Source organism: Lissotriton helveticus, chromosome 4_1, assembly GCF_964261635.1.
Source record: "Lissotriton helveticus chromosome 4_1, aLisHel1.1, whole genome shotgun sequence".
In the NCBI taxonomy this organism is placed as follows: Eukaryota; Metazoa; Chordata; class Amphibia; order Caudata; family Salamandridae; genus Lissotriton; species Lissotriton helveticus.
In genome coordinates, this window is record NC_136063.1 from 821572910 (window position 1) to 821590510 (window position 17601).

Here is a 17601-nt window from a genome sequence, read left to right on the forward strand (position 1 = left end):
GGTCGTCCTGGTCCCCAAGGCCGTGGCCCCGGGCACCACACCTGAACTCCGGTTCTGCATTGACTATCGGGGTCTGAACGCGGTCACCCGAACCGACGCTCACCCTATCCCCCGAGCAGATGAACTAGTCGACTGCATGGGGGCAGCCCGCTACCTAAGCATCTTCGACCTGACAGCGGGCTACTGGCAGATCGGCCTCACCCCCAGGGCCCAAGAACGTTCCACTTTCTCCACCCCGGATGGGCACTACCATTTCAGAGTGATGCCCTTCGGCATGAAGAACGCTCCAGCCACTTTTCAAAGACTGGTGAACCAGGTATTGGCGGGCCTCGAAGAATTCAGCGCCGCCTACCTGGACGACATCGCGGTATACAGCCGCCACTGGACAGACCACCTCCACCACCTCCGAGAGGTCCTGCAGGCCCTCCAACAGGCCGGCCTCACCATAAAGGCCAGCAAGTGCCAAATCGGCCAGGGGTCCGTGACCTACCTCGGACACCAAGTGGGGAGCGGTCTGGTGGGCCCCCTCCAACTCAAGGTAGCTGCCATTCAGTCCTGGCAACCCCCCGAAACACAAACCGAGGTCCGAGCCTTCCTGGGGCTCACCGGATACTACCGGCGGTTTGTAAGGGACTATGGCAGCATTGTGGGGCCCCTCACGGAACTCACGTCTAAGAACCACCCAAAAAGAGTCAACTGGACTCCCGACTGTCAAGCAGCCTTCGAGACGCTGAAGGCCGCCATGTGCACCGCTCCTGTGCTCCAGGCCCCCGACTACAGCCGCGAGTTCATCGTGCAGACCGATGCCTCCGACCACGGTATTGGGGCCGTCCTCTCCCAACTGAACCCCGAAGGAGTGGACCAACCAGTGGCCTTCATCAGCAAACGCCTACTGCCCCGAGAACAGCGCTGGAGCACCATTGAGAGAGAGGCCTTCGCAGTGGTATGGGCCCTCAAGAAGCTCCGGCCGTACCTCTTCGGAACCCATTTCCGGGTACAGACAGATCATCGGCCCCTGCAATGGCTCATGCAGATGCGGGGGGAGAACCCCAAACTATTGCGATGGTCCATCTCCCTGCAGGGGATGGACTTCACTGTGGAGCATCGCCCTGGTCAAGACCACGCCAACGCGGACGGCCTGTCCCGCTTTTTCCGCCTCGACGAGGAAAGTCCCCAAGAAGATGGGTGACTCTCCCCGCCTTCAGCTGGGGGGGACGCATGTTGGACAGGCCCCGTGAAGGGCTCGCTCCCTCCCCGCAGGACAGGGCCCGGGTCCCGGCCTTCCCGGTACTACCCACAGAACAAACCCGCAACCCGTCCCCCATGGGACGCCTGCTCCCGGATGTCCCTGTGTCACGGGCCCGGGCCACCGTCAGCACCATTGCCCGGCCCGGCTGCCATCTTGGACACGGCGCCACGCGGCCGCACGGCCTCAGCCCGACCCCGACCCTGGGCCTGGCCAGGCCCCGACATCCCGGCACCACCCTCCACCCAGGAGGTGAACGGTCCACTTGGCAGGTCAATGGGAGTAAGAAGTGTCGATGGCTCTCCCCCGCCAGGTGCCGAGCACCCCCAGCCTCCTCGGGCGCTGGCTCCACCCCCCTGCTGGGTGTCTGGACTCCCTCATCCCAGACCTCCCGACCTCCAAGAGCGAGGGTCCGGACATCAAAGGGCGCCAAACCTATAACTGAGGCAGCCCCAGGACAGGAAGGCAGTTGTATCCTGGAGTCGAGAGACACCGCGACGAACTCATCCTTGACGGACTGCTGGCGCTGCCACAGCCCTGCCTTGTGAACTATTGTCCTGCCTGCTGGCGCTGCCGCGGCCCTCCGAAACCTTCATCCTCGTGGGACCTGCTGGCGCTGCCGCGGCCCTCTGCAACCTTCATCCTCGTGGGACCTGCTGGCGCTGCCGCGGCCCTCTGCAACCTTCATCCTCGTGGGACCTGCTGGCGCTGCCGCGGCCCGTTGTAACCTTCATCCTCGTTGGGACCTGCTGGCGCTGCCGCGGCCCGTTGCCACCTACGACCTCTTCGGGACCTGCTGGCGCTGCAGCGGTCTGACCCGTCCGAACACCGAGCTCGAGGATTGTGAGCTACCACCGTTACACCTCAGTACCTGTGGGTACCAAGACTGTCCCGCTACCCCCTTCCCTTACTAGAGACTAGAATTGAGAGGATCATCGTGTCCTGATCACCTTGTATCGTACCACCCTACTCCAAGAATTGCCTATAAAAGGTGTTACCCTGATCTTCGTGTGGTGTCCATCTGTGGGGGGGAAGTTACCTGTCTGTGCGATCGCTAGAGACGGTCCTCACTGGAGGCCTCTTCCTTGTGCTCGGCCGACCCTCCAGGTCGCCGTCTAACAGGTATGAAATGATGCAAGGAGGGAAGAGTCTAAAAAGGGTTATTTTGGGGGTCACAGTAGTGGTATGGTGTTTGGGATGAATAAGAGTGTGGAGGTACAGGCTATATTGAGAGAGGTATAGGGTGAGAAATAGGGTAGTGCATTGGAGAGAGCATCAGAAAGAGGTTTGAGATTAGTTAGAGTGGAGGTAGAGGATATATTAAATAGAGCTGTTGTAATGTGTGCGTGCATTGGTTATACTACCTTTTTGGGTGGTATTGAGATATATGTTGGATTAAGGAGAAGGATGTCCTGTTGGGGTGTCAACACTTTTCCAGTTATGTGGCACTGGCGCCATGTTGTGTGCATGAGAGTGCAGGTGGGTCTGTCTAACAAGTTCTTGATGGGGAGGGTGAATTTTAGATATATCTGACCCACCTGAAACAGATGCACCTAAAAAATGGTACAGTATTTCTGCTATGCAAGTAAATGTAATATCTCTCAACACGTAGGGGGGGCGTGGCTTGGTAAGCCACGATGGCGGCGGCGTTTTGCTGAGGCTCCGAGATCGGGCTCGCATCCTGCCCATTACCAGGGATCGCCGTGAGCCTCAGCCAAAGCAACGACAACTGACAGAAGTGGCAGCACCGGGGGCTTCACCCGAAAGAGTCGTGACCGCTGCTGAAGTGCGGTACCGACAGGAAGAAGCTTAGTTTGCCGGGACGAGGAGCCGGACCGCAAGATGGCGGCCGCGTCCCCGGCCACCTAGACCCTGAGTGTCCGCACCCCCGCAGCCGGTCCGGAGACCCTGGGGGCCGCGTACACATTGAGGCGGCGGAAATCTTAACAGGTCGGCGTCCCTGATTACTGAAGGCTTGTGCGACACGGGACTCGCCGCGACGAATGCGCATCGGCGCACAAGATGGTGGACGCCAGCCCGGAGCCTTGCCCCACCTGCACCTCTACCCGACTGGTTGCCGGTCTGGCCGCTGGGCACTGAGGGACGCCAGCCAGCGCACCACCATCGCGGCGCCCGGATCCCTCGGCGGCGGAGCAGCTCCTGACGAGTGGTGAGTGCCGGCCCCCCCCTCCCCCCTGGGGGCCCCCACCACTACCTCCACAGCGACCTCCAGGCCCCCCTTGAGACCCCCAGCGGTCATCCCACATCCACGCCGTGGGCCGGGGACCGATACTGCATTGACCCCCCTGGCGCAGCGGACAGCACTGCTATTCGAGCTGCCTGACCTCGGCATGGCGCCCGGAGAGGCCTAGGAGCCTCGCCCCACCTGCACCTCTACCCGACCGATTGCCGGTCCGGCTGCTGGGCACTGAGGGACGCCAGCCAGCGCATCACCGCCGCGACGCCCGGATCCCTCTGCAGCGGAGCAGCTCCTGACGGGTGGTGAGTGCCGGCTCCCCCCCTCCCCCCTGAGGGGCCTCCACCACTACCCCCGCAGCGACCTCCGGACCCCCCCTGAGACCCCCAGCGGTCATCCCACATCCACGCCGTGGGCCGGGGACCGAGGCTGCACTGACCCACCTGGCGCAGTGGACAGCACTGCTACTCGAGCTGCCTGACCTCGGCATGGCGCCCGGAGAGGCCTAGGCGCCGAGCCTGCCCCGGACTTCCCTACAGCAGCGACGCCGGTGGAGTCACACCGCATCAGGAACAGCGCCTCACCACCACGGTCCCGCAGGAACCCTCTAAGCAAAACACTTTACTTCGACCCCCGCCACGGCCTGTCCACGGCTTTGGGGGAGGGGGTGTGCAGCTGGCCCTATACCACGTCCATAGCCTGCTGTCTTGAACCCACGCAGGCCCTACCGCCGACCCGGAGGACCCCGAGCGAACCCCCGGGGGCCCCGACTGCCACAAGAGCCTGCTTGCTCGACCCCCACAGGAGTGACCCTCGACCCAACTACCCGTGGCCCCCGGACCCCGAGACGCCGCAGCGCCCTCTCCCACAGCCCAATGGGGAAACCAAGGGGCACGCAGGCGACCGCCGTCCCTGAAACGGCCATCGAGAACATGCCGCACACAAGGACTTGGACTCAGGCGAACACATCGAACGCTGATCCCACGCTATCGGCGAAACTGGATCAGGTGCTGGCGGCTATCGAAATGTCCCGGCTCTCTATGGAGGAACGTCTAGGCACCCTGACGACGGACATCAACCTAATACGCGACGATCACCGCAAACTGGTGGATAGAGTGAAGGAGGGAGAGCGAAACGTGGCGGCGCTTCAGCCCACGGTGAAGACGCAAGAAGCAGATATGAAGGAAGTCATGCGCCGAGTGGCGGCCCTCGAGGAGCGCACTATCGATTTGGAAGGGCGCTCAAGGCGCTGCAACATCCGTGTCCTGGGCCTGCCGGAGGGTATCGAGAACTCGGACCCGCTGACCTATATGGAATCATGGACCAGGTCGTTTACCCCCGAATCGGAGCGGTCAGCTTTCTTCTCCATCGAAAGGGCACATAGGGTCCCAGCCCGGAAACCCAAGCCGGGCCTGCCCCCACGCCCTATGCTGGCCAAGTTCCTGCATTTCCGAGACCGAGATGCGGTGCTCCGTGCGGCCCGGATGGCGGGCCCCTTGCAAGTGGAAGACCAGCAGGTCATGGTGTTCCCAGACTACGCCCGCGAGGTACAACAGCAGCGCTCGACCTATCTAGAAGTTAAGAGGCGTCTCCGTGAAAATGGTCTTCAGTACTCCCTACTATTCCCGGCCCGCCTCAAGGTGCTTCATAACGGGAAATCCATATTTTTCACCACGGCGGAGGAAGCACAGGACTGGGCGGAATTCCACTGTCCGTTGATCCCTAAACCCGGTCCCCAGCGGAGACAGAACAATGACTCACGACGTCCTAGAAGGCGAGGCATGAATCGCGCCCGAACAGACAACTCCAAGAGTCAAGCATCCTCACCCTCGGGCTCACCCGATCTCACGCAAATTATGCAAGAACGACAGGAAGCCCTACGGGCAGTGACTGAGCTACACACTTCTCCTCCAGCTTCGGACCTGGAACACCAACCACACCTGTTCACCCCCGAGAAGGACCGGGACAGTGATGGCACAATGTCAGGGTTTGGACCGATTTCATCTCCCCTCATTGCGGTACGCACCACAGACACCACCCGTGCAGGTCAACCAGGCACCTCTTCAGGATGAACAATTGGACGATTGCTGTATCCTCTTTCCTTTTGGCTGTTGACCACGCTATGCGTAGACTGCGCGCCGAAGAGGCATAGTTGGTTGGCTGTACATACACACGCGCGAATGCCATTTTTCCTACAACTGCCCGATCTGCGAACAGCCCAGCAGTAACGCACGCTACCACCCCCACAGAATTCTGTTATATTTCTCCCCTAGAGGGACACTAGTTTGGATATGCCACCTCCGGTGATATATCCCTGGCATTGGGACTGTTCCCCACTTTTGGTTCTACACGTTGTAGCCCCCGTTAGACCCTCCCCCACACATATGGCAGCATGGCGCGCAGGAGCACATACGAGACACAGGCCCACGCGGTCCTTGGGAGGTACAAGGGTCCCCCGCTCGCAAGCACGAAACCACAGCAATGGCGACTCCACGGTCAGATGTTAACGTCCTCACGCTGAACGTACGGGGCCTCCACACACCTAGCAAACGCTATTCCGTCTACTCTTACATTAAACGTATGTCAGCTTGCATAGCACTGTTACAAGAGACACACACCAACGCTACCGAGCTGGCCCGATTACAGGCTAAATGGCGGGGGACCTTTTGCGCCACGACCTACTCAGCATTCGCTCGTGGCGCCTTAGTGTGGGTTAGGCCAGGCACCCCTTTTCGGTCACTTAGACGGGTGGTTGACAGGGAGGGCAGGTACGCATTGTTAGAGGGAATCTTAGACGGGCAAGGGGTCCTCCTGGGCAGCATCTACGCCCCTAACACCGAACAAGATAAATTCTGGGATCACCTCACAGTAGTCCTGGCCCAATTCGCTGCCATTCCATGGATTTTGGGAGGTGATTACAATTGCACGCTGAACCCCGCCCTAGACAGATCACACCCCCCTCCCACAGGCTCCCCAACCCCCCGACAAGCGGAACTCTTTAGGGCTTGGACCACACACTGGGCACTCACCGACGCGTGGCGACACCTACACCCGCTGGCCCGTGTCTATTCGTTCCACTCGATTCCACACAACCTCCGGGTCCGTTTGGACAGGTTCTTATGCTCGGCACCTATCCTCCCGCGGGTCGCGTCCTCGGACTATCTGGGTCGGATCCTCTCGGACCACGATGCCCACATCTTACGCCTGACCTGGCGCCCCCCACGCCCGCCGGTCCCCACCTGGCGCCTCCCTAAGGACTGCTTGTCGGACCAAGTCTTCAGAGACACACACAAAACCAGTATCCAGGATTACTTCCTACACAACGCGGGTACGACATCATCGGCGTTAATGGAATGGGATGCATTCAAAGTGGTGGCGCGGGGGGAATGCATACAACAAATCGCAGGGGTTCGTCGCACACTAGAACAGACGCTCCTTACATCGGAACGGCGTCTGGCTGCGCTTACGAAACAAACCGGTGACTCGGAAGAGAGCGTTGCGCTCACGGCCGAGGCGAAGTCGATATACCAGGCTGCTTGCGCCGATCTCCGGAAGTATAATTTTCGCGCCTATGCCTCCAGAGTACACAAAGAACGGGACAAAACGGGGGCACTTCTTGCCTGGATGGCACGACCGGACGCCGAGTCCAAGCCGATTACGGATATTATCAATCCGGAAGGCATATTGGTGCGATCCCAGGCCGAGATTCTCCTGGCGTTCCAACGCCATTACGCACAGGTATACGAGGCCCCAACCCGCTACGCTCCATCATGCGTGGATTGCTTCCTCGAGTCGCTGACGCTGCCCACGATATCGGACGCTGACAAGCGCGCGGTTGACGCCAAAATAACACCCTCGGATGTCACTCAGGCATTACGTGCCCTCTCCCGGAATAAAGCCCCGGGACTCGACGGCTTCCCACTGGAGTACTACTCGACGTTCTCTGCCCTGTTAGCTCCCCGAATGGCCCGGATGTTCGCAGCGGCTCTCCATCTGGGAGTGCTTCCCCAGTCACTACGGGAATCCGTTATCGTGACCTTCCCCAAACCTCACAGGGACCCGCTCCAACTGGGGTCATATCGTCCTATCACGCTCCTCTCGGCGGACTGCAAGGTCCTCGGGAAGATCCTGGCTGACAGATACACTCAGATCATACGCCCACTGGTCCACCCTGACCAATGTGGGTTTGTACCGGGCAGGAACACCTCACAGAACATCCGCCGTGTCTTCCATGTACAGGATCAGGTTCGGGACAGATTCCCGCGCGCCGCTTGCCTGATCATGGACTTGGAAAAGGCGTTTGACACTCTCACCTGGCCATACCTATTCGCGATCCTGAGTCGTCTCAACGTTGGCCCGACACTCATAGCATACACTCGCCTCCTATACACCGACCTAACCTCGCGAGTGCGGATTGGGAAACACATATCCTCTGCATTCGAGGTCCGCCGAGGCACGCGACAGGGATGCCCCCTATCACCCCTTTTATTCGCCCTGGCCGTCGAACCGCTGGCGGTTAGACTGCGTCAGGAGGGAACCCACTGGGGCATCCCGCTCGCGGATGATATGCATTGCGTCTCCCTGTACGCAGATGACCTCCTGATATATGTCCGAGATATAGAGGCGGACCTGACCCCCATAGGGGTGGCGCTGACAGAGTTCGCGGACGCCTCAGGACTCCAGGTGAACTGGGACAAGTCCACGGTCTACCCATTCCACCCACGCTTACCGCCCCGAGACGTCGAGCTGGGAACCCGCAAGCTCTCGTGGTCCGCGGAGGCCCCTCGGTACCTCGGTGTCCGCCTGTACCACTCACCGGCAGACATCTTCGACGGCAATCACCGAAAGGTGCTTGCTAATCTACGCCCGACTGTAGCCTTCTGGAACAAGCTTCCGTTGGCCCCGATAGGACGGATAGCCCTGGCAAAAATGGTGATGCTCCCCCGACTTCTCTATCACTTCACAAACCTGCCGGTGGTACCACCCAGATCTTTCTTTCGGGACCTCAACTCTCTGCTGGGCACCCTTATCTGGGGCACGAACCGACACAGAGTGGCCCTGAAAACCCTTCAACTTCCCACATCACAAGGCGGACTTGGAGCTCCTTCCTTCGAGTCCTACTTCCTGGCGGCACAGCTCCAATGGTTATCATATTGGACAGCGGACCGCTACACCCTGGAGACCGCTACCCCGACCGGCAGAGTTCCAACCCCGGAGCTCATCCGTCTCCTTATCCCGGGCACCAAACCCCGACGGACATACCCCCGACAAGTCACGATAGCGCGCCAATGTATGATGCGGATCCACCGGATGGCCCCAAGTAGGGCCCCATACTCCCCACTGCTGCCACTGGTGGGCTGCCCCAGACAAGACTCCTATTTCTCGGCGCCAATGTTAGCTGAGTGGACTCGTTGCACTATCATGGATATGGAGTCGCTCTTCGAGGAAGGACAACTGAAACCAATCACTCAGCTAGCTGCGGAATACGACCTCCCCCCAGGTCAATTCCTTAGGCACCGACAGCTGCTTGAGGGATTCCGTCCCCACCATAATCTTAGGGCAGGGGAACCGGACACGCACCCAGTAGTGCACACTATCCTACACATGGGAGTGGGTCGCCATCTGATCACCTGGTTGTATAAATCTATTCAGGAACTCTCACACGCCCCCCTGGCGGCCTTGCGGGCCACATGGGAGGAAGACATCGGTCGCGCACTACACGACTCAGAGTGGACCAAGGCGCTCGAGGCCCCGAAACGCGTCTCCAGAAATGCCAGATTCAAAAACATTCAATACTATATACTGCACAGGGCATACCTCACGCCGGCGCGCCTACAACGGTTTTACCCATCCACACAATTCCTATGCCCCAGATGTCGTTCCCCCGACGCAGATTTCCGTCACATGTTCTGGGACTGCCCCGGCCTACACTCCCTGTGGAAAACTGTGCACGACACACTGGCGGATCTCACAGGCCTCACAACACTAGCTTCCTGGGAATCCAGCGCACTGGGCATCCTACACATCCCTAAACAGGCACCTGTACACAGGCGGTTCGTGTCCTTGGCGCTGCTGCTGGCAAACAGATGCATAGCTATGCATTGGCGATCCCCGGAAGGTCCCCCTATAGCAGCCTGGACAGGAGCAGTTTGTAAGTGGGCGGCAGCGGAGGAGGACGCCCTTAGGGAAGAAGAGGCCAAGGGCGCGCGTAAACATCCCATCTCCATGGAATGGGCCATGCTCCTACACAGCTTCCGGCAGTCCCTGCGCACAGAAGACCCACCCACGCCCCCCCCCTCTCCCCCACTCCCTCTCCCGAATGAACATATAGCTCCTGTCCAAGGCCCAGGCCCCACACTGTAATCCCGCTAGGCTTTGACTTGGACTGCCCCCGCTGTCTGGCTACACTGCCCTGATATAAACGCATTTTGAGGGAACCCTTCGTCTCCCGGCATCCGACACCTGCTCCCCTTCTACCGTGCACCTGCTAACGCCCGTATGCTCCCCTCCCCAGTTGTGTTCCCCCAGTTACCAGCAATACAATCATAAGTACTGTACAGACTCTGACACTACGCCAACAAGGCGGGCATTCCTGTATCCTCTAGTATCCACCCTTCTCCCTTATGGAGCACGATAATAGGATCCCAGCCTGAGACTGTATCATGCCACTCTGTACTGTTTCACAGAAGAAATGTCATAAATTCATAAGTTTGCTCACAGAAAAGTTGCGCGCATGGCTGGCCGTGGCTGAATGTTGAAGCCACGCCAGCGGTTGATTCTCTGTGTACCCAAGTATTATGATGCAACAATAAAAATACATTTAAAAAAAAAAAAAAATCTCTCAACACGTAGGAGAGGGTGAGGCAGTTGTTTTAGGCCAACTATTTAGTATTTGGGGGGATACTCTTTGATTATTAGAAAAATGTTTCTTCAACTCTATCCAGCAATGTAAAGGCCCGTCCAGTGCACTTCAGTGAGAATGGCAGGGCAGATTTCACAAATCCCTCGTGTTCACAAAAAGTCCATCAAAACGGGTTTGGACGTTGCCCACCCTAGTCGTGCTTGACTCGAAACCAAAGAAACCAAACTTCTAGGGCGATTTTTGTCTTTCACTTACCGAAAACTAAAACGCAAACTTTTTGAAAACCGACCCACGGGTCGCGTCAAGTAGACAAAAGAATTACATTTCCCCGAAGGATGCACGTACGTTTCCTAAATGAGAAACATTTCGGTTCACATTTTAATACTGGAGTGAAGCGAACGCGGAGGGGGAGTTTGCATGGGGCAGAGAAAATATCGGGTTTCCATCAATCCAATCAGCATGCCACGCTGCTAATCATCCTTTCCCCACCAGAGACCCCCTCAGAAGCCATAAATCCTGAAACGTGCACTACTCCGGAGACCAGCCTGGAAATCACAACCATACCTCGGCGCGCTTTTTTTACGACCCCCCGAATACGTCGTTTGTGCTTCCAGGAGTTTTCTGGAGGCGCGTTTGCACGCCTCCTGGGTTAAGCTAAAAAAAAATGAAAGGGGGGAAAAGCAAGAGAAATGTTGCAAAAAAAATTAAAATAACAGAAACTTCCAGAAGTTGCTCCGTCATGCAACTGGGAATTAATGCTCCTGTGGAGGGGTGATAGTGTCACGGTCGAGGGACCTCCGAGGCACAGAGGGTGGTACAACCAGAGGGGGGCAGAGCCAAGAGGAGGGACCGTGAGGAGGAGAGGCAGTGTGTAGTCCGGCTGCTTGGACAGGCTGTTCTTTTTCGGCCGCAGCCTCCCCTCCGTCGAGCATCCTCCCCTCGCTCCCTCCGGAGTCCGCGTCTGAGAGGCCGAGGGTGGGTGAGAGCACCGAGCTGAGCCTCCCCGCGGTGCTGCACCCCATCCCACCGGTGAGCTCCCCGTCTCTCCTCGGCCCAGGACAGCGCCTCGCACCCGCTGCAGCATGGCTCTCTGGCGGCAGAGGGCGCTCTCCCCGCTGCTCCTGCTCGGAGGATTCCTGCTGCTGCTCTGCGAGGCCACCCCGCACCTGCGGTACCAGCGGCCGGGCAACAAGAGCAAGTAAGTGCCCGCGGCCAGGGAGGTCGGACCTCGAGTCATGCTTTACTTGTAGCAGGGGCGACAGGCACTTGTAAGACTGATGGGGCAAGTCACACTGAGCAGGGAGTTCCAATGAATACTGTTATCTATCAGCAGGGGCCGTGGCACTGAAGCCTTAGGGTGAAAGGGGCCAATCTCATCACAAGTGTTTGTATCTCTTCCTTGTGTGACTTTACAACTTGTACATTTGCATTTTTTTCTGTTTGTATCTCTTATGTAACTCATGTAATCCTAAATCCTTATGTATCGCAACTGGTTCTTTTGTAAAGCGCTCTGACACCTTCGGGTAATGTTCGCCCTATATAAAATCGCATTAAATTAAATAAAATAAAATAAAATGCAGCACACCTGGGGGAGGATATCTGTGTGCACGAGAGCTGGTGTAATGTAACTGGTGCCCATGGAAAGCGCTCCAATCCCTGGGAGGGTCGAGTTCGCGCTACAATAAAACTGAAAAAAAGTAAGTGTGTGTAGAAACGAGGATAAATAAGGTGCAGTTTTAAAGGGACATATGCACGTTCTACGGGTGAAGCAATGAATGTCGGGGTATGACTTAACTTTTTATGTACATGCTTTGGGGAAATAAAATACAATTTTTGACAGGGCAAATTAAAAAGACACATTAGAACTGCCGTACTCAACGCGCTGCCGTCGCAACCAGGGGCATTGGGGGAAGTCACATTTGTACACAACTGACTGAATGAAGTCCAGTGCCTCTCTAGCCATACTCCTGCGCCTCTCCAGCCATACCCCTGCGCCTCTCCAGCCATATTTATTTATTTAATTGCTTGTATCGCGCCAGAATCGACCCATGGGGTATCTCCGCGCTTTGCTCGCGTAAGTACAGGGATGCGTTGCCTCTGTGGAGTACCACAGGGTGGGTTATGCTTCCTGAAACAAATGTGTTTTTAAGGCTTTCCTAAAGCACAAATGGTTGGTGTTGTGTCTTAGGTTGGACGGAAGTTTGTTCCACATGGTCGGACCTATGAATGATAAGGCGCATCCAGCTTGTCTGACTTTTTTTATAGTGGGAGTTTCCAGTAAACCCTGGTTGCTAGAACGTAAGAAGCGTTCTCCTGCGCCTCTCCAGCCATACTCCTGCGCCTCTCCAGCCATACCCCTGCGCCTCTCCAGCCATACTCCTGCGCCTCTCCAGCCATACTCCTGCGCCTCTCCAGCCATACCCCTGCGCCTCTCCAGCCATACCCCGCGCCTCTCCAGCCATACTCCTGCGCCTCTCCAGCCATACTCCCGCTCCTCTCCAGCCATACTCCTGCGCCTCTCCAGCCATACTCCTGCGCCTCTCCAGCCATACCTCCGCGCCTCTCCAGCCATACTCCTGCGCCTCTCCAGCCATACTCCTGCGCCTCTCCAGCCATACCTCCGCGCCTCTCCAGCCATACTCCTGCACCTCTCCAGCCATACCTCCGCGCCTCTCCAGCCATACTCCTGCACCTCTCCAGCCATACTCCCGCGCGGCCACGCCTCTCCAGCCATACTCCTGCGTCTCTCCAGCCATACTCCTGCGCCTCTCCAGCCATACTCCCGCGCCTCTCCAGCCATACTCCCGTGCCTCTCCAGCCATACTCCTGCACCTCTCCAGCCATACTCCTGCACCTCTCCAGCCATACTCCCGCGCGGCCGCGCCTCTCCAGCCGTACTCCTGCGCCTCTCCAGCCATACTCCTGCGCCTCTCCAGCCATACCCCCGCGCCTCTCCAGCCACACTCCTGCGCCTCTCCAGCCATACCCCTGAGCCTCTCCAGCCATACTCCTGCGCCTCTCCAGCCATACCCCCGCGCCTCTCCAGCCACACTCCTGCGCCTCTCCAGCCATACCCCTGCGCCTCTCCAGCCATACTCCTGCGCCTCTCCAGCCATACTCCTGCGCCTCTCCAGCCATACTCCTGCGCCTCTCCAGCCATACCTCCGCGCCTCTCCAGCCATACTCCTGCACCTCTCCAGCCATACCTCCGCGCCTCTCCAGCCATACTCCTGCACCTCTCCAGCCATACTCCCGCGCGGCCGCGCCTCTCCAGCCATACTCCTGCGTCTCTCCAGCCATACTCCTGCGCTTCTCCAGCCATACCCCCGCGCCTCTCCAGCCATACTCCCGCGCCTCTCCAGCCATACTCCTGCACCTCTCCAGCCATACTCCTGCACCTCTCCAGCCATACTCCCGCGCGGCCGCGCCTCTCCAGACGTACTCCTGCGCCTCTCCAGCCATACTCCTGCGCCTCTCCAGCCATACCCCCGCGCCTCTCCAGCCACACTCCTGCGCCTCTCCAGCCATACCCCTGAGCCTCTCCAGCCATATTCCTGCGCCTCTCCAGCCATACCCCCGCGCCTCTCCAGCCACACTCCTGCGCCTCTCCAGCCATACCCCTGCGCCTCTCCAGCCATACTCCTGCGCCTCTCCAGCCATACTCCTGCGCCTCTCCAGCCATACCCCCGCGCCTCTCCAGGCATACCCCCGTGCCTCTCCAGCCATGCCCCCGCGCCTCTCCAGCCATACCCCCGCGCCTCTCCAGCCATACCCCCGCGCCTCTCCAGCCATACCCCGCGCCTCTCCAGCCATACCCCTGCGCCTCTCCAGCCATACCCCGCGCCTCTCCAGCCATACCCCCGCGCCTCTCCAGCCATACCTCCGCGCCTCTCCAGCCATACCCCTGCGCCTCTCCAGCCATACCTCCGCGCCTCTCCAGCCATACTCCTGCGCCTCTCCAGCCATACTCCTGCGCGTGCCGAGGGCGAGAATGGAAGAGAACTGATTTACAGGCAGTCCTCCTTCACACACGACGTCCACCACGGCACGGCCCGCACTTTTAGCACAGTTTGAAGGGGGAGGAGTACCCGCCCCCGCCGTAGGGGGCCACCTGGCGTCTTTAGGCAGCCTCATGCCTCTGGGCAGCTGCGGGCTGATGTCTTGGGCGGAAGTCCTTGCAATACACGTTATTGGCATGCGAAGTCAGGCAATTGTTGCAAAGATAACACGCACATACACAAAGTAGTCAAGTCTGTCCGGCAGAGAAAGTTTGTTTCCAGGCTGTATCGAAGCCACTGATTTATTATGCACAATGTCTAATTTGATGGCACGGATTGGGATAGACTTTGCAGATGGAACCGCTGGAAATTGGGTAATTTTCGGCGTGAATTTTTTTTTACTTTACGAACAGCGGTATTAAGAAAATGTAAACATTATCGGCCAGTGCAGGAGAAGACACTTTAGAAGAGGGGACGGGCTTGTCCAGGAGTATGGGGTGGCTGCCTGTGAGTGGGTATTCATCCCTCGTAAGGAGGGCAGACCCCCTCCTGATGGATCACAAAGGGAACGCAGGGCCATAGAATGACAAATGTAAATTAGCCCCTCCCCCAGATCAGACTGCCCCCTGTCCGTTGATCAGCAAATACCTTCACCTGGGGTTTTTACATACAATAGCCCACCACCTCACTCTCTCCTCAAGCTTTTCAAGCCATTAGCCGGAATCGAATGTTTTTGAACACATGCCATTTGCATTAAACCACATGTTCTTTTCCTACAATCTCTTGACCCACAAACAATCCTTTCCCCCTCTCTTTGCTTAAAATGGCAGCATCAAAGCTTCTGAGCCCTTGTTCCCTTCTGGGATTAAAACGTGTCAGCTCCTGCCCCCTGAAGGCTGCTAATTGCCATGCCCCAGGGGGCAGGTATGAACTCCATTGTTGGTTGGCACTGACGTGCTGTTCCCTCTGTCCTTCTTTTGTTGCGCTTAGGAATTGGTGCGCCCATATCGTGAACAGGAACGTGAGCTGCGTGGTGACGTCGGGGACGGAGAGCTATTTCGAGGCGGAGTACAGGTGTGCCTGGGGCGACTCGCCTTCCTGCCCCATGGTCCAGAGGTAAGTGCACGAGCCACAGTCACGTGACAGGAAAGTGTTCCTAAACACTGCAGACAACTTCACACCTTTTTCGAAAACGTACTTTTTATTTTAAACCTCTTTATTCATTTTTTTTATGTTCAGAATAATTTTATTAAACGTTTTTAGAATAAATGACAGAAATAGACAATACAAAAAAGGATAGCCTGGTCAATGAAACCTTAACAATTGATAAATACAAATTGGTAATGAAAACATAATAGGGCATTATATTGCAAAAAAATATATAATCAATAAAAGGAGAAAAGAAGAGTAGTAGAGAGGGAAGGAAAAAGGGCAGGGGAAGGAAGGTAACATATTATATCATCTTATATAGAGCAGAGTTACTAATATCTTTATTCATTTTCACCTAGTGAGTACGATACATAGTCATATATTGTCTGTCGATTTTTCGAACATTTCAGCATTTGGACATTCAAAGCATGTCAGAACATAGTATTACAGTGAAGCAAAATTCGTAACATAGTAAGGCATTTGTTCTTCATGCAATGCAGTGTCTCACGAAGGATCAGTGTTCGGCATCTCTTTTTTGCTGGGGCGGGTGTCATGTCATATCCAGCATCAACTTCATGTTTTAATGCAATAACTGATTATATAAATAAGACATTTACTTTATCGAACCTATTAACAATATGAGCGTCTAGTGGTAAGAGCAGGTTATGTGTTTCTGGCATGTAGTCTTGGTGGCAGGCAGGCTGTACACTCTCTAAATGTAGCAGTGTTATGGGCAGAATCTGCGTAGCCGCGCTCCGCAAAGCTCCACGAAGTGGTAAAGAAAATCTCCACGAGCACGCGGAATTGCTTGTTCCACTCGTTGGAGGCGAGCTGGAGGCCCTCAGTGTAGCTACTATAGTCTGCGCACTGGACCCTACTCTGGGTCGAGCTTGTTTATGGCAGGGAGGGAGGTTAAGGGGTCGCAGGGGAGTCACTATCTTCAGTTACGTCTTTTGCTTCCCATTCTGGAGTGGTGTGGCTCACTGGTTAGAGGGGGCAGACCCGGAAGCAGAAGTCGGCCCGGGACCAGGGTTCGATTCCCGACGCTGCAGGGTCGTGGACCAGGGTCAGCGGACTCGATAATTCTCGCCTCGGTGCCTACTCTAACCAGGGGTCCCACTCGGCAACTCTGGGCATTAGTTTGCCTAATCTCCACAACGGCCCCATCAACGCCGGGGATGCCTGGCTCCACCTTGGGGATTCCCAGCAGGGACCATCCCACAGGGAAAGCCAGGACGGGTTCCCCAGCGGTATACAGCGTCAGGACACCGACTGGCAACAGTGCACTTTACAAGTATACACATTACATTACATTCTCGCACTACTTCGGACCGCAGCTCCGTTATGGGGCGGCGTCGCAGTCCCTTGTTATCCTCTTCCATCAGTGCTGGTTCTTCCGTTCTGGCCCGGGCTGTGACATCCTTTTTCCAGTGCACTGTACTCGGACCAGTAGAGGACTTCCATCCCAGAGCTATCCTCCTTCAAGCCAAAACTAGGACCAGGTCTATAAACAATTTCTTACTTTTTTAGGTTTAGGTCTGGGGAATAGACCCCTAATACGTACTTATTTTATGTGCTATTATCTTATTTTATTCAATGAATGAATGAATGAATAAAATATTTAATAGAGCGCACTGCGACCAAGCGGCTTCCTGGCGCTGAGGACCTGATCAGAACTCAAACAGAGGAGACCCAGGGAGACTAGGAAGGGAATGCCTGGGAGAAAAGGAAAGTTTTGAGGGCTTTGCGGAAATGGGTGTAGATGGGGATGGAACGGATGGAGAGAGGAAGACTGTTCCAGAACTGGGGGGCGAGGACTGAAAACCGGGTGCCCCCGTTCTGGATTTACGGAATCGAGGGATATGAAGAAAAGAGAGAGAGGAGGAACGAAGAGTGCGACTAGGGGCATGAGAGGAAACGAGAGAAGTGATGAACGGGGGAGCAGAGCGGGAGTGAGCCCGAAAAGCTAAACAGGCCAATTTGAAGAAAGATCTAAAACGGACAGGAAGCCAATGAAGGGACTTGAGAGCCGGGGTGATATGAGAAGATTTAGGAAGAGCAAGGATAAGGCGAGCAGCTTGGTTTTGAATGGCCTGTAAACGGCGGGATTCGTAGGCAGGTATGCCCACGTACAGGCCATTCCCATAGT

The 17601-nt window shown here is 56.7% G+C and overlaps 1 protein-coding gene across 1 annotated transcript in view; it reads left to right on the plus strand.

Annotated features, from left to right (window-relative positions):
* Positions 1-11235: 11235 nt before the first annotated feature.
* Positions 11236-17601, plus strand: part of EMILIN2 (elastin microfibril interfacer 2) — a 278099-nt gene continuing 271733 nt past the window's right edge. The window contains exons 1-2 of the mRNA XM_078687463.1: positions 11236-11503; positions 15294-15419. Coding sequence (XP_078543589.1) covers positions 11388-11503; positions 15294-15419 — 242 coding nt within the window. The 5' untranslated portion in view covers positions 11236-11387. The remainder of the gene's footprint in view (positions 11504-15293; positions 15420-17601) is intronic.